At 44.1% G+C, this 26188-nt stretch overlaps 1 protein-coding gene across 1 annotated transcript in view; it reads left to right on the forward strand.

Moving 5' to 3' along the window:
- Positions 1 to 26188, forward strand: part of EIF3B (eukaryotic translation initiation factor 3 subunit B) — a 265490-nt gene that overhangs the window by 151529 nt on the left and 87773 nt on the right. Inside the window, exons 7-11 of the mRNA XM_086940624.1 lie at positions 7891 to 8022; positions 8140 to 8206; positions 12722 to 12768; positions 15945 to 16155; positions 16291 to 16363. Of these exons, the coding sequence (XP_086796750.1) occupies positions 7891 to 8022; positions 8140 to 8206; positions 12722 to 12768; positions 15945 to 16155; positions 16291 to 16363 (530 nt within the window). The remainder of the gene's footprint in view (positions 1 to 7890; positions 8023 to 8139; positions 8207 to 12721; positions 12769 to 15944; positions 16156 to 16290; positions 16364 to 26188) is intronic.

A 26188-nucleotide genomic window follows, 5' to 3' on the forward strand; every position in this document is an offset into this window, starting at 1 on the left:
AGGCGTACTGCTAAAGAAGTTGACCTTGAAGCTGGGGAACCGGGTTCGAGTCTCTGCAACGACGCTCAACATCCTGTGATTCTGGGCAAATGACGTAATCTCCCTGTGCCCAACCAAAATGAGTGTGTCTATCTGTATTGACTAAAAATGGGAGAGGTACCCCTTGGAAGCGTCAAGGGAAATAGGGTAATTAACCAGTAGAAAAGAGTATTTCCCTGGACCGTAATTTTGTAGAAACCCAATATAACAATATAATACAACAATGTAATTCTATGTACAAATTGAATATTTATTAAAAGTACATGTTAAAAAAGCATTAAAACTTATATTCGATTCTCAGTGCCCCACAGTACAAAAACATCAATAAAATCACCCTAAACACAGTAGGACAATTATGACCGGCATAATTACAAAAGACAGAACAGGTTGTATGACTTTAAATTTGTCAATACTATTTGTACATCTCATAAATTATTTCACAACACAATGTCATACACTTTCAAATAATTAATGATTGACGAAAGTGTGCTTCATAAGAATGGACAGGTGAATGCGTTGATGCGTTTCGATGGCTTAAATATTTCACACCATCTTTTTCAAGACAAGTTCGGTTTGTCTGTCTCTGTAAGAGTTTTTTTCCTCTTTTCCCTATAAAGATATACAATATTAGAATGAGCTCTTTCATAGTACATAGCATTTTACACCTTTAGTACATGTGTTAAACTTAAGTGCTATGCTAAAACATCAATAGATGCTAACTCTCCTCTTGGTGCTTGAAAACAATCTTTACACAGTTGGGACATTATAATCATTTATTCATCATGGTACGATTTCAATAATATACATTGCTCGTTAACCCAAAAGCTGTTGGTTCACTTGAATCGTCATGCGGATATAAGTAAGTATGGGCACTATACTATCTTTCTTGTGGTATTAAGTTTTTTTTAAAAGTCAAAGTTGTATACTTTTATTAAATGTTTTACTAGTAGGCTACAAACTGGCGCATAGAGGGTACAATAATACCTTTGTTGGATAGCCGCTCTCTATATTGTTCAATCAGGGAGCGTTTTCTCCTACTGGGAACAATAAAATAATATAAATGATTATAATGTCCCAACGCAAAGCCACACGGCGATTGGTAGACATGGGACTGCTCATGGCCCGCAGGGTGGTGGCATGCTGTTGGATGAGAGGCCCGCGCCTACACCTAAACGCTGGGCACACAATATATTATATTGCTGTACACAGTCCGAGAATTACAGCGAGTTGCTGCCTCCCACTAGTCGTCCTAAAAACTTCTGGGGGTTATACTAGACATACCTGAATAGTAAAAGAGACACTCACACCACGGAGGATGAACAGGGACATTAGATTGCCACCGGGTGGTGGGGGATGATGCATTGCCGTGCATGGCAGAGATACATTTTACACTATGAGATATGGTTACTTACTGAGTGAGGGGTGTGGTGTAACTCGTCGGCGTTCACATCAGATGGGACTTTAAAATCGCCGCCTGCCCAGCTATGGGTTGTTGGCTAAATGACTGTGTACTCACCTTAGAGGGAAATGTCACATTATTGTCCGGACAGGATTTGCGACCAAAGTCGGATGGGTGGGAGGGGATTTATTTGACTGTAATGTTTCACGCAGAGTAAACCCAATAAAAATATTTAAAAAAAGAAATGACTATAAAATGCTGCTGCTATTTCGTTAAACATTTTACCTCCCCTGACGAACCAAACCGCACCAACATACATGTGGGAGCAATTGTTAAGGACACAATTTGAGAAATCAAAGTATAAACGTCCTTCCAAAATTGCTGTAGACTGCTGCACTCCTAAAATATGTGCACCCAACCCCAATCATCCTGTTTATTGCATCTAAAACATTGGTACAGATTAGTTGGAAACATCTTATGCAATCTCAGAGGGGTGTTCTATGCCAACCGTCTGGATAAAAAATTAATCCTCTTAAAAGTAGCGCCTCACAGTGCTTTATTAGATAACTCACTAAGCTGCTTACCACTCTTTCATAAACTTGCATCCTGTTTCTGAATGAATTTTCTGAAGCTCTTTCAAAGTAATCTCTTGGCTATCAGCCGTCTGATTCAATAACTGATGCCAAAATCCAACCCCGCAAAATTTAGTTGACCTCGGTCTGGCAATTTGACATGCAACCTCACTCAGCATGGAATAATGATTATTATTTAAAAAAAAAAATATTTATTAATTTTGTAAATCAGGGCAAAATTACATACATCAATATTCAGTATTGGCTGCGAGCATATAAGATTTATAATGCAACGTTACACATTGTCACTTCCACATATTATAAAAGCATATCCATACACATGACCCCCGTCTCCCACCACCCAGGACATTACTGCCACATTACAGGGAGACATCCTCTGCAACAACTTCTGGCTGATCACGAATCTATCCGCTAAATGTGTTCCATGCCCCCATACCGTTTCACACTTTCGGGGACATCCACGATTGCTAAAAAACGCCTTTTCCGCCACCATCGCCTCATCCATATTGGTATAATTATTTTTGAGAACTCACGTGCTGAAGAAAACTCGTAGAGAAAGCGGTATTTAGATTGTCAAATTGCAATCAAACCGTTTCCCAGGTAATTAATGTCTTGTGATTATAAAAATCCCCAAGCTGACCGAAACCTAGTTCTTGCAAATTCTCCCCCCCCCCCCCCCCCCCCCCCCCCCCAACAACTTCAAACCTCCTGCTACACAATCTTGAATGGGTGTATAAGCATGATATGCTGGAATATTTTGAGATTTATTAAAAATAAAGCCTGGATTGTTGCTGCTAATACCAATTTCACCCTATATCTAGGTTTTTTAGGAATTTTTGGTGTTCGTAAGAAAGTGGGAAGTTTTATGGCACTTTCCTTCACCATAGGTGTTAAAAAAAAAAAAAAAAGTTCTTGAAAACTGAATTTTCCTCTCCAAATTGTGATAAATTGCACAAGGAGGCCTGATAGTAAATTGCAAAATGTGGGAGTGCTAACCCACCCCTGTGCTACATTTAGTTGTAGTGTGGTTCGCTTAACCCGGGGGGGGGGGGTTTATTGTTCCACACAAACTTCAAGATAATTTCATCCAGTTATTTAAAATAACTGGGGATTTTTAAAGGGATATTATAAAAAGAAACTAACAGTGCGGGCACCAACATTTTAACCATAGAGATTAGTCCTGTCAGTGATAGATCGAACAAAAGACCACTTATCTAATAATTTTTTCACTTTCCCAAGCGTGCTGCTGTAATTCAATGAAAATAATTGACCATAATCTTTCGTGGCAGATACCTAGGTTTCTGACTGGATGTGGTAGTCTTAATTGTAAGAAAACTGGGACGTCAGAAGGCGCAGCATTAAATGTAAGCATTTCTGTTTTTAGCTTGGTTCACTTTATATTCCCCCTATCTGTGTAAATTTCGTCCAATGCATTTTGTATATTAGACCGGTTTGCGTTGGGATATGAAATTATATTGTCTGCATATAGCTTAATTTTTGCCTTCCCCTCCAAGGGGGGCAAAATCAAAAATGTTTTACAAATCTTAACAGCTAGGGGTTCAATAAACAGAGAAAACAAAAGGGAGGATAATGGACAACCCTGTTGCGTACCACGTTCAATATTAACCCTGCCGGGCTCAGTTCCATTGATGATGATGTTGGCCTCCGCCTGACTATATAATTTTTTTAACATGTATATCAATTGTGGCGGAAAACCGAACTTCTCTAAAATAAAAAATAAAGCACGCCAATCTACCAAATCAAAAATCTTCTAACAAGATCCATCCTCTAGACGCTTCTGTACAGAATATTATCTGTTACATTTACAGCAAACAGGGTTGGCTTACACATCAATTCGTTTACACCTTGCAGCAGTGGCTGCATATTTGTAAAACAGACAACATACAGCTCTATTCAAGATTCCAGTAATCAAAGCTTTCATGGAAGGTTTCAAAAGAGTAATACCACCACAATCTTAATATTGTCCTTCCAAGACTTATGGGTCCACCCTTTGAACCGTTACATAATTGTCCTCTACAGTTTCTTTCATGGAAAGTTGCTTTCCTCATTGCTATCACTTCATTGAGGAGAGATGGTGAGCTACAGGCTTTAACCCTAGAAGAACCTTTCTTTCAACTCCACAAAGATAGAGTAGTTCTTCACACCAATCCAAAATTCCATCCTAAAGTGGTTTCTGCCTTTCATATTAACCAATCAGTTGAGTTACCAGTGTTTTTCCCTCTACCTGATTCAGCGGCAGAAAGAGCTCTCCACACGCTGGATGTTAGAAGAGCCTTATATTACATAGAAAGGCCCAAAGATTTTCGCAAAACTAAACCATTGTTTGTTGCATTTGTGCCACCTCATAAAGGCAACTCCATTTCTAAATCCGGCATTTCAAGATGGATTGTTAAATGCAAGCAAATATGCTATGCAAAAGCCAAAATAACTTTATCCATACCCCCTGGAGCACATTCTAAACCCAAGATAGGGGCTACTATGGCCTTCGTAGCAAGGCAACAATCGAATGTAGGCCAGGCAGTGCTTAAGACACTGTTTCAAACAACTGCAACACCTGCAAGTAAGCGCTGCTTGAGGAGAATACTGCTTTATAGTAAGCATCTGTCTTGGCATGTGGAGCTGTAGATTCACAGGCGCCCACCCCCCTCCGCGGACTCCTGTAGTTGTTGCAGTTCTTCCTACTTACCTACAAACGCATGTCATCTCTATTCTACATTTACGTACTCCATTCTCACCCACTTCCGGGAAAACAATCTAACAATGGAGTCGATAACCATGCGCACTATCACCGAAAGGAGGAGTCACTGAACTTCGTGACTGGAAAGACTTCTTAGGAGACAAAAACAACTTGCAAACATCCAGACCAAACACTAGATGGCAGGTGTTTGCAAAGCAAGTGAATCTACAGCTCTACATGCCAAGAACAGATGCTTACTGGGTAAGTAAAATTATCCTTCTCTAGGATGGGTGAGTACAACACACATGGACCTCAACTAGACTACATTTTATTTTCAAGCTAGTTGAGCAATATTAACACCATGCATAGGAATATTCCGATTGGCATGTGCTTCAAAAAATGTATTTGCCTCCTTTCTATTTCTTGCTAGTACAGGCCTAGAGTCATTGACCACAAAACGTTATTTATTCATTTCAGTCCTGCCCCATCTTACGTTGAACACATACATGGTGACCAACACAACTATTGAGCTTGCATTTTCCTCGTGGGTACCTGTTGAATTTAAATGTATTGGGACACTGAATTCTCACGCTGTTTTCATGAGATTCCTGCGATCACTAGTGTATAGTTTGCAGCCCAGCTCTGAACAAATGTGTTGAAATAGATTTCAGTTTGAAATATGTTGTTTTGAGGATATCGGTAATGATTTGCCTTTTTGCAAATTAAACGCACACATTGTTTTCAAAACTGTATTGTAAATATTAAACATTTAATCTAGACACTGCTGGATGGTCGTGAGGTCAAATATTAAATGAGTGACCTCACTAATAAGTTCTACAGCTTCCTTTTCTGAGAAGGACGTCTTACAGTCTTGTTTGGTGAAGGTGTCAAGAATCACTGTAGTCTATTTAACTCTTAAAAGCACATGCAATAAATAACATAATTTTTTTAAATCAGCAGGACATAATAGACCCAGTTCAACTGGCAGAATGAACACCCCAGCTAAAAGCAATGATACATAAAAACAAACTATAGTTATCTATAGTTGCAGATATAATACAGCAGGCCTCACTTTGCTGAAGCCCAATGGCCAAAGTAAAGGACTGATGTACTCATAACGCAGAGTAATGACTTTTGGACAAATAAAAACAATATATTAAGTGCTGAGTGCAGCAGCCAATTCACATATGCAAATTGCAGGTTCTGCTGGTTTATGCCATCTGGCTATCAGCTGGGCCAATAAATGTAAACTAAAATTAGTTGTAAAACTGGCATATCCAGAGTTGAATGAAATTTGTATTTCCAGGAAATGTTCACCATTGCATAATGCCTACACACACACTTTAGCCAATGAACTTGTGGCCCTTTTCCTAGTTCAAAAGCTTAATATGCCTATTTGAGCCATCGAACATCCGCTTTAGAAATTCGCTCGGGTGACTAAACAAATTCAGCCTGCCAAGGTCCTCCAGAATACCTTTAGTATACTGCATCCAGTGAATCTGATGCCAATGTTACAATTCCAAACAATCTTTCAGGATCCTGCAGGTAAATTCAAAATCATCTTTTAACCAAACAGGAAACCACAGTAAAACTGGACAGATTTGTGTGTAATCCATAATAAACCCTACATTCAATTCTTCATGCACAACCTCTGCAGGTCCATCTGCGGTATCCTCCAGATTCTCCTTAAAAATGTGTTTTCAGCAACCTGAATGGGGTGGCAAGACTTATAACCCCAAATCTCTTCTCCAAATGCCACTGCTAGTACACATTTGACTTTATGAATCTCCATTATGGATCTGGCATGAGGACTACTACCACATCGCCCCTCAAAGGCATCAATACTCTGGGCCACTCTTTTTCAGGACTGCACATGCACGCTGATTTCTATTTAATCTAGCATCTAACCAGATGTCTAAATAACAGAATTTTACAGTGTGCTGTACCTTAATCACGTGGGTTTCCGGTGTAATTGTTTTTGGGCCCTATCACCATCGTATACGTTATTGCTAAATTTGCTTTCAGACCCAGATTGGCCATAAATTCATAAAAACAATCTATTTACAGATGCAGTCTATTTGCTGTATGTGCTGTAAGTACTGTATCGTCAGAGTATAGTAAGGCTAAAACCTTCCTTTTCCCCACCAAAGGAACGTCCTTACACTGAGCTTCTAAAAATTGATGTAACTCCTCTTCCTAGCCGAAAGTGCACAGGGTATTCTCCATTGGTCCCATTTCTTACTGAGTCTTCCAATCCTTCATGCAAACTCATCAGAACATTTCTTAGGGCACTCTCCACCCCCATGTCCCCCACCCCAGCCCATAGTTTCACTCGATCTACAGTATCAAAGGCTGTACTGAGGTCCATAAAGGCCAAGTGTATCAACTCCTTCCTCACTTTTACATACTTAGTGGATTCAGATGTAAATTTTGCCCAATGGTTCCTCTACCAGGCCTAATCCCGTATTGGATATCTGATAGAATCTTTCTTTTCTCTGCCCAGTCTTTCAATCGATTCAACAGTACTCTAAGCCCTTCACTTCAGCATCCACTAAAGAGATGGGCTGGATCTGCACAAATCCCTTTTTTTAAATACAGGAACAATGATCGACTTATACCAAGAATTCACCATATTTCCACGCGCTGCTGCATTAAGATGCTGAGTGACCAAAGGGGCCTAAAGATCCACGCATGATTTATAGAGGTCGCCGGGAACCCGAACTGGCCCAGGAGTTTTATTGGATGAGAGGGCTGCTATGGATTCTGCTACTTCAGTCAAATTAAACTTTATCTCACCCCCTTTGGAAAGGGTATCCACTTAGGAGCTAGAAGTTGGAGTGCATGCAGTGGAATACATAGATTCAAATGAGTCTGACCCAGTCATGAGCTGGAATGTTTAGAATCAGATCTTGTACTTGCTACCTCATTGGAAGGTGAAGGTGTTGTTTTACATATTCAAGCACTTTTTTAACAGGGAGAGTAGTTTTTCACAAAAAATGTATGCTGCAATAATACATACACCATTTCTGGCTCTTTTTTGGGAACATCAATTACAATTATTGCTCAAGTGGCTTCAATTTAGTTTACTTACTGATTCTGCCTTGGAGAAGAGCATACTTATGTGCTGCATAGATTAATAAGTGGGATTTTTCTCCTTCTAGATACATGGTGACCTTCAGCCCCCTGATGGACACAAAGGACGACCCCCAAGCCATTATAATCTGGGATATCCTTACAGGACAGAAGAAGAGAGGATTTCATTGTGAAAGCTCAGCACATTGGCCTATTTTTAAGTATGTTTGAGCTATTGATTTTGACATTTTACACCAACTGGTATGCATTCTACCTTGTTAATTGTGATTGGCGTAGAAAAGCAAACGTTTTGATGCCATATTTTTATTTTCTGTTAGGTGGAGCCATGATGGTAAATTCTTTGCACGAATGACCTCGGACACACTAAGCATCTATGAAACACCTGTGAGTATTGCCTTTAACTGTTTAAAACTGTCGGAAATAAGCTCGTCATACCCCATGACTGAGTTCATTATTTGCTGCTCCAAACTTCTCCACTTTTTAATTCCTTCTCACTTGTGGCAATTTTTCCACTGTGGGATTCTTATGTTTTGCAACCTTTTATCTTTATAATCGAAAGTGCATTGATTGTGTTGCTTGTGCAAAACGCCCTTCACTTCTGTTAATTGTCTTCTCTAAGCCCTTCAGATGTTTCCTGTTTGCCTGTCCCATGTGCACCTTAAGCTTCAATCAGTTTTCTCTTTTCTATTGGAATACATTCAAATGCGTTTCACTTTTTTCGTGCCAGTTTCTGTGTGCTGTAAATTTTCCTTCTCACGTTGCTTTTTAGGTCTCGCCTGTCGATGCGCATGCGCATCGAGCTTGCGAGACTATGGGGGCTTATCCACTCTTGAACCAACTTGCAAGGAATCGTGGCGATTCCTTGCAGTGCCCGTGACTTTTAAGCTCAATGCGCATGTGCATTGAGCTTAAAAGCGCGTGCACATCAGTTCCCTCAGCCGCACTTCAGGCCCCCGCTCCGCCCCCTCCCCTGCCCGCCGTGTCGCATTTCTCCTCCCCCTCCCCTTATCTGCCTTCCCTCCGTCTGTTCCCTCTCCGCCCCCTCCCCTGCCCGCCGTGTCGCATTTCTCCTCCCCCCTCCCCTTCTCTCTCTTCCCTCCGTCTTATTTTATGTTGCGACCCTTCCCCCAGCCTAGAGCCATTTGCTTGCATTTAGGCACTTCAAGACATCCTTTCCCCCACCCTACAGCCATTAACACGGTTTCGTCTTTCATTACATTAAAAACTGTTACAAATCACAGGGACACTTTAGAAGATACTTAGCAGACGTCACCATGTCTGCTTTCAGTTTAGGAACAGTTAGCAAATGTTCAGCTTATTCGCCTTAAGCAAATAAAGTGTCACGATTTAATCAAAATGTAAAAAGAGAACTTAAAGATGCTTCATGTGAAGTCTTTATAAAAGTGTGCCGTCGGCGCGAGAACTAAACTTTAAAACTGCTCTATGTAAAAGTTTTTATAAAAGCTTGCTGTTTGAAAGTACGATAGGCAATGCTTTCACATAATGTATTTTTCTATACTGGGAAGGTGGTGTTAACTACACATTCATTTTGTTAGGCACAAAGAGATTAAGTAATTTTCCCAGAATCACAAGAGGCTTTTTGGCAACATTACTGAGACTGAAACTGGCTTTTCAAGGCTGAAGTTGAGCGCTTTTTACGCAATACATGTCACATGCAGTATCTTCAGCATATTTATTTTGCTAATTTTAGCGCAGCATATGTAATTTGCATCACACAAGGGCACACATTCATTTTGTTAGGCACGGGGAGATTAATTGATTTGCCCAGAATCACAGTTGATATAGCGCCAAATAGACCTGCACTCAACGTAGTATCGCAGTGCTTTACATAGCACCAGTTACGTTATACAAGGGCACACATTCATTTTGTTAGGCACTGAGGCTTTTTGGCGACATAACAGACTCGAACTGTGTTCCCTAACCTTAAAGTAAAGCGCTTTAGTCTATGATGAAAGCTTACTACGTAAAAGTGCGATAGCAAATACTAATAAATAACGTATTTTCTTGCAGTAGAAAGTTGGTCGGTAATTATAATACATTAGTGTTCAATTAGCCTTTGTCAATATTTACTTAGTGCCGTACAAATGCGCCATGACCACAAAAGCAGCCGTACTGCAAAACAAGTCTTATATACTTTAATCTGCCTCAGAACAAAAAACGCAGCTATGATACTTTCTTAGACACAGGCTAGCAGCGTAGCTGGTGCTTTATAATATTAATTAATACCACTCGGATAGTAGTCTTGCATACAACTAAAATTTGGTCAATGAGTTACGTTACATAAAGGCACACATTTATTTTGTTAGACAGAGGTAGAATAAGCGATTTGGCCAGAATCACATGAGGCTTTTTGGCGACATTACTGAGACTTGAACTGTGTTCCCTAAGCTTAAAATAAAGCGCTTTAGTCTATGATGAAAGCTTACTACGTAAAAGTGCGATAGCCAATGCTAATAAATAACGTATTTTCTTGCCTATGGTAAAAGAACTTTCCAAAAACTTCATGTTAAGTCCTAATTAAAGCTTGCGATTAACGCAAGAAACTACGTTTATTTTGCAGAGTTTTATATTGCGCGACCGAGACTCAAACTGAACTGGGTTTCAGAGCGCTTTACATAGCACTACTTACGTTACACAAAGACACACATTGATTTTGTTAAGCGCAAGAAAATGAAGTAATTTGCCCAAAATTACAAGACACTTTTTTAGCAACATTCTTCAGACTCGAACTAGGTTTTCCGAGCTTAAAGTTGAGCGCTGTTGTCTATGATGAAAGTTTGCCACCTCAAAGTGCGATAGCAAATGCTAATAAATAACGTATTTTCTTGCAGTAATAAGCTATTCGGTAATTATAATTCATTAGCGTTCAAATAGCCTTTGTCAATATTTACTTAGTGCTGTACAAATGCGCAATGACTACAAACGCAGCCGTACTGCAAAACAAGTCTTATATACCATAATCTGCCTCAGAACAAAAAACGCAGCCATGATACTTTCTTAGACACAGGCTAGCAGCGTAGCTGGTGCTTTATAATATTAATTACTACCACTCAGATACTAGTCTTGCATACAACTAAAATTTGGTCAATGATGTGCTGATCAATGCTTACCTCAACGCCGCGCTGAGTCGGCGTCAAGTCGAGTCAAGTAAGCACGCAGATTTCATGCGATGCTACTCTCGTGGTGAGCTGCCTGCTGTAGCGGTTTTGCTACGGCGTGGTATCAATGCAAAAAAAAAAATGCGCACATTGTCGCACAACCTACCAAAGAACAGCCCAAACTAGTGTTTTCTAGTATGCTCAATACAAGCAACTGCCACACTGCTGCGGCCTACAGTGCAGTACCGCTATTAACAATTAACAGAATAATTCTGATTGTGTGAATTTCCTTAATCTGGGGGCGAGGTTCATAGCACGTTAAGTGCAGGGCAGCTCGTAACTTCTAAAAGTAATAGAACTTAATTGTGCAAACTCCCGAGTGAAGTGCTCTGCAGCCGGCAAGCACAGAATGAGAGTTAAGGAGTCACTCTCATTGCCAAAATAGAGGAAAAAAGAAGTAACATTCCAATTCACATTACCCCGTGCCTTTTGCACTTTCAAGTTAGACATGAAATGGCATAATCAAAATGCTAAAAACTGTGAAGTTTATTTTGCAGAGTTTCATATAGCGCGAAATAGACCTCTTATAACAGAAATGCAACACATATTGCATTACAAAAGCTATAAATGTCACATTTGCAAAAGTTACAACTATTAACATTGTAAATGCCAAAGCTATTAATTTATCTATGTAAAAAAAAAAATTGCTATTTACAATACTAATGGCTCAAACTTTTCTACTGCGAGACCTATTGCATTTCCACCATCACACACCCTCTCACCCTCACCCACCCTCACACCCTCACTCATCCTCACCCCCTCATCCTCACACACCCTCACTCACCCTCACTCACACACCCCCTCACAACCCTATCACCCTCACTCAGCCTCACACACTCACCCTCACACACCCTCATACCCCCTCACTCACCCTCACACACTCACACACCCACTCATCCTCACCCTCACACCTCCTCACCCTCACACCCCTCACCCCACCCCACTCAGTGCTACAACACATATTGTGTTGCAATAGGTGTCACATTTGCGAAAGATAAAACTATTGGCATTGTAAATAACAAAGCTATTAATTTGAATATTTTCAAAACAAGCACATAAATAAAAAATGTGTCCTTTACAATACCAATAGCTCAAACTTTCCTATTGCGAGAACTATTGCATTGCTGTGCTTCTCTCCCCTGCTGCACTCTCCTGCTCTATAAAGATGTGGCCTAACGACCAGAGCTGCCATCTAAGTCACGTAAATACAAAACATGTTGCATTCCAAATGATATAGGCGTCACATTCGCGAAAGTTATAACTATTGCCATTGTAAATGACAAAGCTATCAATTTAGCTATTTTAAAAACCAACAAATAAATAATATATTTTTCATTTACAAGACCAATAGCTCCAACTTTTCTAATGCGAGACCTATTGCATTTCCAATGCTTGTTTTCTATTGGTTTTTGTATTGAGGTTTTCTGCATGTGTAATTGTGCCTGATTTACAGCTTATGTTTGTACTGCATTCATTGTGCACTTGCTACAGTCGTCAATGGGTTGACCCTGATTTAAGAAAGAAGTGGTATTCGGTTTCTCTATTTGTTTGATAATTGGTTTAAAATCAACAAACAAAGAGGTTCTAATTTTTCTCTAACTCATTTGTTTTAGGAGATTAATAACTGAAAAAATGTTAGCTTTGTATTGAGCATGTGGGTTGTGGCTCTATAAATTTGTTGTGAGGTGTTATTAAACTGGAATAAATTGGTTTCTTGCAGTCAATGGGACTGTTGGACAAAAAAAGTTTGAAGATCAGTGGAATAAAGTAAGTTCTTAAGTTACTTTTTTACATCAAACTTTGAAGCGTTTAAAATGCCTTAACATTTTTAGTACATATGGCCTTGATTAATCTTCGTAATCACTAGAAAATGTCTGTATTATGTGTTTGTGTGAAATTCAGCAATATTTTATGTGAAGAAAACTCTTGTTTAATTTTTCACACAGCAGTCTGACCCAATTTCATCTTTTTCATGTTTTAGAGGCGATATAGAATCTAGGGTGAATACGACCGACCCCCCACCAAAAAAAAGAAAGAAAAAAAAATCAGCTGGACTGTTGTCTTCCTCTTTAAAAGAGGACCAATAACACAGGCTGATGGGTATCAGCCGATTAGAGAATATGTGACCATCGCTTGGTAGCTTCCTGAGCGCTTCCACTTGCACTGAATTAACCTTTTCACTCTGAAGCAAAGGCCCCAGGATACTGGCATTTGTCTTTTTTCTTTAAAGTACTTTGTGAGCAGTTTTGCGGCGTTGCTCGATGTGTTTATCAGCACACATTTAAATTTGTGGCAGTAAATGTCCATTGCCTTTCTTTCTGACTTGCTTTATTTTTTAGTACACTCGACATCGTAGCCCATTGGGGGTACTTCTTTTATTTTGTTTTGAAATTGTGTAACACAACTTAGGCTTGATGAGTTAGTAAGTTTTCTAAACCTGTGTTAGTTCGGAGCTGCTTCATCTTACGATGTCTATGGAGATTTTCACCTGAAGGTTGATGACAGCTGATACTCCTTCAGGTTGCCTTTGTCATTTTTGGATGTGACAACCCGCATTTCTTTTGTCAACCTGATCCTTGCTTTGTAAATGTAGATGTCTGATTAATTTGCTGCTCATACTGTATTGTGCTGGCAGTTGTCTAGCGGCTATGACCTAATGCTGTAGCAATTCTGAGGACAATTGGCAAATCTCTCTGACCTTTTTAAAGCTGCCTCGAAGCACAGAATTGGAGATATTTAAATTTTGAATTTAAGGACCATTTGGCGACTTTTGTCTCACTAGTGGTTGCCACTTTGGATAAATAGTAGTAGAACGGATTTATGTCGGAAGCACGTACATTTTGACACCCTTAAAGGATACTTGGCAAGAAATGGATTTTCATGGCTCGCGTACTAGACCACTAATGTGCTGTCAGTTGCAAGACATGTTGTGGGCTTACCAAGAGCGAACAGGGGTTTGGAGCCCGCTCATTGCATACTAATGGTTGGCTTGCCTGTTGATAATTTACCTGCTTTCTATTTGTGTCCCTGCTTGTCACTCTTGTGTATCCCTAGGTAAGCAAATGCTGCCACCTATGGTATACCTTGACTCCTCAATTTTGCCATTGAGGAGCAGTCAAATGGATTACCTTTCAGTTTACCAGTACTTGTGACCCTTGGATACCAGTGGTAAATTACAGCTCTAACGCAGGTTACTGCCCAGTCACAACTGACTACCTATCTACTCCAGAGTGGCCTTGCATCACTGGGTTACAATTCTATTGCTGGTTATTCATGTGAGTAATACATGATATAAATGTTCTCACCAAATTTAATCATGAGATTAAAATAGTAGTTTACTATCCATAACGGGAAGGAAAAGAGTTGCTTGTGCTATAGAATTGAGGGTCGCAGAGTGGAGTAGAGGGACCTAGAGTGTTGTGGCATAGAGTGGAGGGTCACAGAGTGGAGAATAAGGTGGAGTAGAGTGCAGTGTCGTAGAGTGGAGTAGGGTGTTATAGAGACTAGTGATATAGAGTGGAGGGGTGTAGAGTGGCGCAGCATATAGTGGAGCAAAGTTTTGTGGAGTGGCAGTGCATAAAATGTAGTATAGCGCACTGGAGCGGCGTTGATTGTATTCCAGTGGAGTGGCATAGAGGAGAGTGTCAAAGTGTGCAGTGGAATAGAGTATTGTAGAGTGGAGTATGCATGGTGTGATAGCGCACTATTCCAGACAACATATTTTCAATTAAAATGACTGCTACTGTTGCAGACTTAGTTTTACTGATAAAATCATACAGCACGCAAACAATTTGTGCAAATGGCTTCATCAAATGTATTGATTTATATTGATCGTATTAATATATTTATTTCCACCACTCTTCAGAATTACATAAAGTACTTCATTTGTGCTTTCCTAATTCTGATATATTCTGAGATATTTACACAATTCATTTACAGACATCTACATTTTGTTGTGTGCCTAAAAAATAACCTATAGTCTCTCCTCTCACATGGGTACCCAACACAATTGCCACATCCTTTCACTTTGAAGTTGGTGAGAAAAAAAACTAAACCCCAGCGGCGAAAAAGCCTGAACTCCAAGCTCCCTTACATGACAGAGCCTGACATTTGACACCTATCCTTGAATACACAACAAATGTGACAAGATAATATTAAGATTTAAAGGCCTGTTTACGGAAAGTGATCCGTGGAAGAATACAGTTAATAGTGTATGCTCCATTGGAGGGACTAACTCCAGCTGGACAACCTAAACCAAAGAAAGCTATAAAATGGAAAGCAAGCAACTGTGAGTTCCATAGGACCAAGCCAATGGTAAGCAGTGGGCGGAATGCATTCCCAGGAAAGCATTAAGAATGTGTTTTAAGATATCTTGAGGCTTCAACCTAAACCGGCTTTTGGCTTGTTAATGATTTGGTCATGTTAAGGTTTTAAAAGTTTGGGAAAGATACTATTCTCTTAATAAAAATGTTCCACATCACATTTGTAAGTTGAGCTATTCCAGTGTTTATGAATGTGAAGAAGATATTCATGATGATGTACTAGCACTAGAGTAACAATTCTTCACATCATCTCCCCCAGAAGCCAATGGGTTGGCTGTTGGCACATGAATAGCAGTTTATATTGAAGCTAGATTCTGTAGCAATCAGTCACACTATCTATAGACCTATAAATATTGGTGACAATTAAGCACACTAATTCTAAGATGATGTAAATAGCATCTAAAGGTTTTGATGTGGCAGTGTTTTGTTTTGTATTACAGAAGAAATAATCTTGTGCCCAATTTCAGCTGTTGCCTTTTCCTTGTGGTACTCTTCTTATCTAATATTTGTGAAGTATCTTATTGTAAGCAGTATTAAAATAATTCATGTTCAACTCCTTGAACATAATTGTACACCAGGCACAACTATTCTGTTCTTAATTTGCACTCTTTATTTTCCAAGGGAATTCTCGTGGTCCCCAGGGGGAAATATAATTGCATTTTGGGTCCCTGAAGACAAAGATATTCCTGCAAGAGTAACGTTGATGCAGCTTCCATCCAGGCAAGAAATTAGAGTGCGGAATCTATTCAATGTGGTAGACTGCAAGCTTCAGTGGCAAAAGAATGGTGATTACTTGTGTGTCAAGGTTGACCGAACACCCAAGGGCACTCAGGTATGTTTAATCTCTGATGTGATGTTAATTCTTATTTATGAAGGCAAAAGACTTCCTTTGTTCCTTAAAATCAGTTTTCTTTGCAAATGACCTCTCAGACATGAGACTAAAAGTAGAATTGCCCCCTGTGTTTAGGGCGTTGTGACCAACTTTGAGATCTTCCGAATGAGGGAAAAGCAGGTTCCGGTTGATGTGGTGGAAATGAAAGGTATGTTTAAATAACCTAATCTAGCACTTAGAAGCAATTAAACTTGATCTTCATCCTTAATTCGATTAAAAATGGTGTTATGTTTTCATTTAAATTTCTTTCTTGTGTTGTACTTGTTGTGTTGTACTTTATCTAAAAGTTTTTAGACGTCCCTTTATATCAGTTATTGGATGCTGAAAACGCACATAAAATTTGTAGCCCCGACTGCAAAGGAAATCCTCCTCCTTCAAAAGGTGTTGCTTTTTAGGGGCGTGGCTAGCGGCCGAACATGGCGGCAGCATAGAAGACTAGCTCCGGCAGGGAAGCGGCCTCTCCATCTATCCGCACAATAATCCGTGGCTACATCTTGCCTCAGGCGGAGGCACCGAACACCCGGGACCGGGTGGAACTGGCGGCAAGTTTCCGAACGGAAATCGAGGACTGTATGACGGAGTTATCGTCGAGTTTTGATCCATTCGAAGCACAGGCCTACCTCCGGGCGCTCTGGTGGCGAGTGAAGCCGACCGGAAGTGCAGCCTGCTCGGCTACCACAGACAGGAAGTGATCGGTGCTGAGGGACTGCCCCGAAGGACGACCGACGAACGGGATCCCTGCCTAGGGACAGGACATATGCCATACCTGCCAACGGTTCGTCGAAGGAGGTGACGGTGGATTTGCGGAAAGATCATAGGCACAGTCTCTTGCCGACTGCTCCGCGGAGGACATCGGGGCGGTTCCCCCATTGTTATAATAGCTTATTTCTGAACTCAACTTGGTACTGTGCAGTGGCGGTGACTGCACCTGGTGCCCTAGCGCACCGACGAACTGTATACTCTCCGAGCACGAACCATGGCCGGGAAAGGTGTTAGAGGCGGTACGACCCAGACCCGCATCGAGCGGTACACCAACGACAGAACCGCTTCCCCTCCGGCGGAGGGGAAACAATCCTCCTCGAAACCAAGCGAGCCTGCGGGGGCGAAGAAGACGACGCTGGATGATGTTATGAAGGCGCTCTCGCAGGTCCAAACGACGGTGGGTACCATCTCGACCGAAATTACCCTTATCCGGGCGGACCTCCACAAAATGGCCGAAAAAGTAAGCTCACTGGAACTGGTCACGAAATCGCTGGTCGAGGATGTTTCGGAACTGCAGACGGCCATGGAATCGGTCATGGCGGAAAAAAAAATCCTGAAAGATAAGCTGGACGACCAGGAGGGCCGCTCCAGGCGGTACAATGTACGCATCCTTGGTGTACCGGAATCAGAGGCACGAGAGCGATGGACTTATATGTAGAAGACCTCATTAAAACTCATCTTCAACCCAAGGGACTATCGGCCTTCTTTTCAGTGGAACGTGCCCACAGAGTTCCGGGGGGTCAACCCAAGCCAGGGGCCGCACCAAGGCCGATCCTAGCAAGAATGTTTAATTTCCGCGACCGGGATGTCATCCTCCAAGCGGCACGGGTTTCACCGCCGGTGAAAATCCTCAACTCTACGGTGGCATTCTTCCCGGACTACACGGCGGAGGTGGCCAGGCGACGGAAGACATTCCTGGACATTAAAAAGGAACTCAGAAAACGAGAACTCCCTTATTCCATGATTTTCCCTGCCAGGCTCCGGGTGGTGGCAGAGAACAGGACCTGGTTTTTTGATAATCCTGAAAGTGCACGAGACTGGCTGGACGGCTGGCGACCTGCCCCCGCCTTCCCGCCGTCCTGGACGGACTAAGAATAGCTCTCATTCGCACGACCGGGACGACGCTGGAGAAGCTGGTATGAACAGTGGCAGAAGCTCGCCGGCAAGAGATGGTGGTGACCTAAACCAGGAGGTGAACCCATGAACACTCGACAGGTGTGCAACACTGTTGTTCGGGACTGTGGCTGGAACCGCCGTGGACACTGGGCTGAGGGCCTCTGCTGAGGGTATGAGGGGTCGCTAATTCCGGAGCATTCCTCACCCCCAACGAGCAAGTAACTGTGTGTTTTCTTGGGGCCGGGATTAAGCACTCTGCTAAATTGGGGTGGCGGGCAGTTTTGAGTCAGTGTAGCAGGGAAGCAGGGCGGGTGGGGGTTTTGGGACGGGGGGGGGGGGGGGTTTGTTGGTTTGTTTGTTTGAACTGTTTGGCTCTATTCATCGTATGGAACTCATTTGTAGTAACATGTGGCCGTATTCCCTATACCGGGTGTTTTACCTCTGATTTTATTGTACTGAGAATGCACCAATATGCGCATGGTAGCGAAGGGCATAGCGGCCCTCTGGCTGCCATGGTTCTGTTTCACCCTGTGGTACACCGACAAACACCTACACAATGGCGGATCTTCCACAACCTAATAACGTAACGACTGACCATGGGGTGGGGCCTGTGCCACCGCTACAAATATTGTCATGGAATGTTCGAGGGTTGGGGGACAGAGTTAAGAGGGGACTAGTTTTGCAATGCATTAGGCGGCTGAACTGCGATATAGCCTTACTTCAGGAAACACACTTGGTGGGGGCGGCTACTAAAGCTCTGGATAGGCGAGGTTACCACATGGTAGTGTACTCGGACTTCACTTCAGGGTCACGGGGGACGGGCGTCTGGGTGAAGAAAACATCACGTTTTATACTGCACACCACAAGAACTGACAAGCATGGCCGCTTCGCGGCGGTGTGTGGACAATGGGAGGGTGTGCCCATTAATGTGGTGTCTGTGTATATCCCGCCGGCGCTGCATTCATCGGCATTCCCGGACCTGGGCAAACTTCTTCTGGAACTCCTAGAGGGGGACCTGGTGGTGGGAGGAGATTTCAATGCACTGGCCAATACTGATATGGATAGATTCCCGGTCCGCACCCCCCTCACTGGCCCTACGAAATTCGGGGACTTCCTGGAGTCTCAGGGTCTGGTTGATGTATGGAGGCAGCTTCACCCCACTGATCGTCACTATTCCTACTATTCATCCACCCATGACTGCCTGTCTCGCATTGACTACTTTCTCACACTGGGGGGTGGTAGACTCACGATAGCGGACGTGCAGATCAAACCCCGGGGTATATCGGACCATTCCCCTTTGACTGTCACACTGTCCTGCACAATAGCGGCTCGCAAACGGCTCTACCCTCTTCACCCCGGTTATCTTAAACTTCCCCATATTCGGAAATCCTTAAAAACGACCACCAAACACTACTTCCGGGAGAATTCCGGCTCGGTATCCTCCCCGACAACACTGTGGGAGGCGTATAAGACAGTGCTGAGAGGCCAAGCGATTGCGGCTGTAACCGACCACAAGCGTAAGCAGAAACAGGAATTGGTGGAATTGGAACTGCAGTTAGAACAGGCGAACGTAGCTCATATGGATGCGCCGTCGGATGACACTCGACACGCGTTACATCTTTGCCAACAAAGACATGACGACTTTCTTCGGCGGCGAACATTAGAACATATTGAATCGTCTGCGTGTAGGGTTTATGATATGGGCGATAAGGCCAATAAATTATTGGCCTGGTTAGATAAGAAACGAGATGGTGGCAGACACATTTTACAACTGCGGGACCAAGAAGGGACGTGTCGCACGCACCCTGCCGAAATTGTTGACCTACTGGCGGACCACTTTCAGAGAGTCTATACCCCGGTGACGGTGGTCACAGCGGGGGCGGCAGAACTTGCTCTCCAGGATGTGGAAGTAGAGACACTGTCGCCGGAGGCGATAAATGAGTTGGAGGCGGATCTCACGATAGAGGAGCTCCGCATGGCAATAGGTGCGCTGCGTACGGGTAAAGCGCTGGGTCCTAACGGGTTGCCGATCGAATGGTTTCAGGCGATGGCTGATGCATTAAGCCCACCTCTGTTGGCCATGTTTGAGACCTGCCGAGAGGCCGGAGCATTGCCTTTAGACCAGCGCTTGGCGACAATAGTGGCTATCCCAAAACCAGGCAAGCCTCCTGAGGACTGCACGTCATATCGCCCAATTTCGCTCCTCAACGCGGAAGCGAAGATTTTAGCGAAATTGATCGCGAATAGACTTACTCCACACTTGTCCCACTTGATTCACCCGGACCAATCGGGTTTTATGCTGCACCGGAGCACGGCACTTAATCTCCGTAGAGTGCACGGCGCACTGGCCCGGGCACATTTATTGAAGGGGCCGGCGGCCATTTTGTCGTTAGACGCCAGAATTGCTTTTGACATGGTGGAGTGGCACTACCTGTTTGCGGTCCTGACCCGGATGGGCTTCGGACCGAAATTTCTATCATGGGTTAGACTTCTCTACACGGAACCGGTAGCGCACGTGGTGGCCAACGGCCACATCTCTCGGGCAATTCCTTTGGCGCGTGGAACTCGTCAGGGCTGCCCCCTATCCCCGCTCTTGTTCGCGCTGGTCCTTGAACCGCTCGCGATCGTTATTAGAAAGACACCACTACTGAAAGGTATTAACTGGACGGAGGACTGGGAAGACAGAGTATCTCTGTATGCAGATAATATGCTGGTCTACTTGTCCGATCCCGAATCGACTGTCCCGATACTACTAGCACTCTGCGATAAGCATGGCTATGCCTCCGGATACACCATTAATTGGACGAAGTCAGTCCTGTATGTCTTGAAGGGCCCTATGCCAGTCCTCCCTGAGCACTGTCCTCTGGTGCTAACCGACGTCTCCTTTAAGTATTTAGGCATCCATGTCACCGGCGATGCGGACATGTTCTATGACCTGAACCTGGCGCCCCCCCTCCTCTGTCTGAAGGCGGACGCCCGACATTGGACAGCCCTGCCACTTACGTTACTAGGGCGCGCTGCCTTATTTAAAATGATGGCGCTGCCGCGTCTCATATATGTGCTGGAAAACACCCCGGTTGTTATTCCGCCCGCATACTTCAGTAAAGTCACCGCAGCTGTGACCACTCTGCTGTGGGGTGCATGTCCACCGAGAATTGCCCACCTTAAACTTAATCGTGGTTGGTACGATGGAGGTATAGCATTACCGAACATGCAACTTTACTATTGGGCATCCCAACTTAAGGTCCTCAACCAATGGCTCCACGCACCTCACGACGACCCAGCGTATCTGGCTGATAGGGTCCAATTGGGGATGCAAAGTCTGCTGGCCCCGTTGTACAACCCGAGTCTTCTTAAAGGACTGATTGGCCCTACTAAACACACAGTCACCCTGTGGTACAGGGCGCTCACCAGGTTGCGGTGGAAGGGGGTCATCACGAAGCTTACCCCACTCTGGGACACCAAACAACTGGGTTGCCTCTGATCTAGCAAAGGGTTCACCCAATGGGATAATATAGGCATTTCAACGGTTGGGGATCTTTGGACTTCTTCAGGGGTGGTCCCCTTCGAACAACTACAGCAGCAATATGCCCTACGCCCCACTGAAACATATAGATACATCCAGATAAGGCACGCCCTACTGGCGGTGTTGGAACCCGGCGCCACTGTCCCGGAGTCCTCACCTCTAGAGGACCGGCTTCTCACGGACTTTCTACAGACACATGCCACCTCACTCACATACCGCAAACTACTGAACAATCTCCCGGATCCCCTGCAGAAGTTACGAGAAAAGTGGGAAACTGAGCTTGGAGCTATGGATGAGACGGATTGGAATGCTGCCTTGGCGTCTCCGAGGGAGGCGGGGATATCGGCCAGGTTCCGGCTCATACAGCTGAAAATATTGCACAGGGTTTATTATACAAGAACCACCCTACATAGAATACACAGGGCTGACACCCCACATTGTCTCAGGGGCTGTGGGGAGGATGGTACGCTACTACATACACTGTGGGAATGCCCATTGATTAGCAGGTATTGGCAACAGGTCATGCGAACAATATCACAGGCCCTTGACTCTTCCCTCACGCCGGAGCCACGCCTCTGCCTACTGAATATCTGGGAGGGCACTGATCTTAATCTTAGACAACAGCAGTGGGTTACGGTTGGTATAATGCTGGCCAAGCGTGACGTGGCACAAAGATGGGGGGTGGCGGAGGTACCTACATTGACATTGTGGTGCAGAAATATGGATAAATTGATGGTGATTGAAAGAACTGTATATAAGGTGAGAGCTAACCCCAAGAAATGGAACAGGGTGTGGGAGGCATGGAATAGATATAGAGGGGATATCTGTGAACCGCTGCCGGAGGATGATGATGACGAATCGGAGGATGAGGAGGACTTGGTTGACTGAATCGAGGGTGTGCTTTGGGTAGGACACAGACCTGTAACTTTTTGAGGGGGGTTCCGACTTAGCGTGGTGTTTGGGGGGGAGGGGTACCTTACTGGGTGGTTGGGATCGGCGTACTTCTTTGATAGTATTTTTCCTCTTGTTCTGTGACTATACAATACAAATGAGCCATCGACTTTGTTCTGTTCGTTCTCTTTTTACAAAATTATAAAAAATGGACTTGAAAATGTAAGATTTCATGCCTTCGACTATCGTATCCTGATGGCACTCCATATCATCTCTACCATTCGCTGCCGGACCGGAGGGTTGTCGGCTGAATAGCTGTGTAAAGGTACAAAACACTGCACTGCCGCAAGCCAGAAAATGCGGAATACATGTACTGCTGTTATTTTGATGATAAATGTCAATAAAAATCTTACACCAAAAAAAAAAAAGGTGTTGCTTTTGGGGGGCGTGGCTAGCGGCCGAGAGTAATGGTCGCAGCTTGAGCGAGCTCTGCCCTGCCCGTGGCTAAATATATCTTTTACAGACTGCGGACCTGGATTAATTTGAGCCAGAGTGCCCGATTAGATAGCTGGCACCTTCAAGGTGGCTCCGATGAAGCGCTTGCGGGGCCGCTACCCCCTGGAAGCAGTGAGCGAACACCCGGACGGTCTGGGAGCCGAAGTGCATAAGATGGCGGCTCCCGAGTGTTGACCGGAGACACGAACTGCTTCCTTAAAGGCAGGGTGCCAGTCTGATTTTCTGTACACAGACATTTTTTCATATGCAGTCTTTTAGGCTAATAACTGTTTACAACAGGATCTTTGATGAAAATAAAAAGGTTTTTTCATGGTTATGAAATGCATTTTAGGCTCATGCCAGTTTATTGCATTTATATACAGCATATTTTCATGCTTCAGAACGTGTGTAAGGTTTGGTTTGATTAGCCTATGTATTAATGTTAGGCTGCATAATATGGTTATTATACATGTATATGTGTATAATTAGTTAGTACTATGTACTTTTGGTTATATTTACACATATATGTATATTGTTTGTGTTCCGGGTTCCTGCTCATGGGCGGAGATAATTCAGTGCTTATGATTTTAATGAGTATACCTCTGGAAGAGAACTAGGATTACAGGTAAGTAACTAATCCATAATCACTCTCTGATAATCCCAAGACTACTCGACCACACCACCCACTGAGAGAGCACATTGGGATTGCTAGAACAAGCCCCTGTACACTTATAAGGAATATCTGGGCTCTTTCCACAATATACCTCTTTTTTGCCATACTATATAATGAGACCGCTTCCTACAGTGAGAGTAGGCTTGCTCCTCACAGGTTAAACAGCAGGCACAGCCCTCCTTGGTGAAATCATTGGTGCAGCTGGTGCAGTACTTCTTGGTGCAACCTCTTTGTGCAGTCTGGTAAATCTAGCAGGCACAGTCCTTCTGTTTTCTACAGATCCAGCAGTGAAACAAGTTTTCTTGGCAGGGTCACCAATGTTATCCTTTGCACAAGCTTGTAGGAGAGGAGGACTCCCTAGCCTGTAGGGCTCCCCTCTGCCATCCCACCCCCTTGTGACTGGGAAGTGTGCATCTATCTCTCCTCGAATGAACAATTTGGGCCACTACCAATATGGCCAGAACCTTCTTTCTCTGTGGGAGCTCCCTAGCCCACCCCAGAGGTGTGGCTAAGTGAGGATTACACTCCCCTTTGGGGTAACTCCTAATAATCTAAAGTGCAGTCAGACTGGATGGCCAACAAAGGAAACTGGGCTGGCATGGACTCAGTGACATCTCCTCTGGCTGGGGTAAATAAACTTTGAAGTGTAATTAGCCCACTAGCCTAGCCCCCCCCCCCCCGCTAGGCCAAATTTAAATGCGTTCATTGGCCTTTAGGCAGATTAGTTAAGTAAAGCTTCTAAAGCTACTTTTACACAATATTTATGTTGAATCCTACTTTGGCAATATGTTGGATTTAATGTAACTATTAATTTGACACTTTGAAGCACCCTTCTGGATAGTTTCATTAGGAAGTTTTGCTGCGTGAATCTTTCTGGATTCACTATGCTGTGCATATTCCGCAATCTGGTGGTTGGGTCCGGAATCGTAGTCTTTTTTTTTTTTTTTTTCTCCTTTTTTTTTTTTCGTAGCCCAGGTGGGCGTCGACGTCCCACCATTTGTTGTACCTTCGGTGACGTTGCATGCTTCCGGCGGAAGCGCCCACCCTTGGGTGCCATCTTCAGATTCTTTTTTCCGCCGTTGGGTCTGGATCGTCGCATGAAGCCCCAGAAATTTTGTAGGAGAAAAGAGGATAACACCGAACTTCTACAGAAAAGGACTTGAAAAGACTAGGAGAAGAAGACCATCAAAGCCGGTACGACGGAGGAGACTTAACTCGAGATCTTCGACGTCCGACAGGGAATGCGTGCACAGGGTCCCCATGAGCGCAGTAATGGACAATACACCCTTAAAATTCGGCCGTAACTGCCATCAAGAGTACGCGCAGAAGGACCAGCACCCGGTCTGCAACCTCTGTCTGCCGGTTGACCACGGGAGCAAGGACTGCAACGCCTGCTCAGTCTTCACACCGAAGACACTCAGAATTCGAGAGAAGCAGAGGATAGCTCACCACACGATGCAGGGCAAGGGCCAGGCCCCGTCGCTGTACGAACTGGGTCTCTCCATCGATGATGTGGACAACATAGTCCAAGGACCAGATGCCTCCACGGTTGCAAAGACCGATAAGCAAACATCAGACAAGGTAGGAGACTCTACGACCCCGAAACCCTCGACAGGGCCTCGAAGGCCCGAGGCAGACTCTCGAAAATCAGAGTCTAGAGCCTCGAAGGGAGCACTGGCACCGAAAACCTCGACGACCAAAGCTGCATCCTCCGAAAAAACAGCCCAGCGGATCCTTCGAAAAGGACTCCCAGAAGGCGAAGACCGGCGAAAAGCCAAGGTCGTCGAAGCAGGTCCCCGAAAAAGGAACCTCGACTTCGAGGGAGATGTTGAAAACCACTTCAACGTTGACGACGCCATCGAAGAGGGCGGCCCAAACGCTTGACGCTGAGCATGCCGCGCAGATGGAGAGGAAGAAAAGAAGTCTCAAGGATGAGATGGAGAACGTTCTCCAGAGGAAGAAAGACTTTGAAGAAAAGATGAGAAGCTACAGGATCCCCTCGAAGCCTGTGACGGCCGTCGCTAAGGTAGAGGAGCAGGAGGAGTTCGACGCCGAAGAGCCGCCGAAAACTCCGGAGCCCTCGGATCAGGGAGAAGGGGAAGGCCTATATTACACAGAGGGGGAATATGGGGATCAGCGTTCGAGCTACGACTCTGGATCCTCGACGGCTCTTGACCTGGACTAGCAGGACATCGATGCCAAAAACCAGGCGGATGCCGTGGAGACATACCCCTTGAGGCCTTCGCCGCCAGATGACATTGGGGCTTACAATGAGGTCATCAGGAAGGCTGCAGCAGCTTATGGGGTTAAATTGGAGGAAGTAAAGCCTAAAGCAGGTTTCTTGCTGGAAACCTTGCTCCCCACGCAGACAAGGAGCCAGTTCCTGCCCATGCTGAAGAGTGTCATGTACCAAGGGAAGGAAGCGTTCAAGGAACCAGCCACTTGCAGATCCGTCACACCAAGGACGGAGAAGAAGTAAAAGTTCTCCTCCCAGGACCCTCCCTACATCA

The sequence above is a fragment of the Lissotriton vulgaris genome, chromosome 10, assembly GCF_964263255.1.
Source record: "Lissotriton vulgaris chromosome 10, aLisVul1.2, whole genome shotgun sequence".
Taxonomy (NCBI): domain Eukaryota; kingdom Metazoa; phylum Chordata; class Amphibia; order Caudata; family Salamandridae; genus Lissotriton; species Lissotriton vulgaris.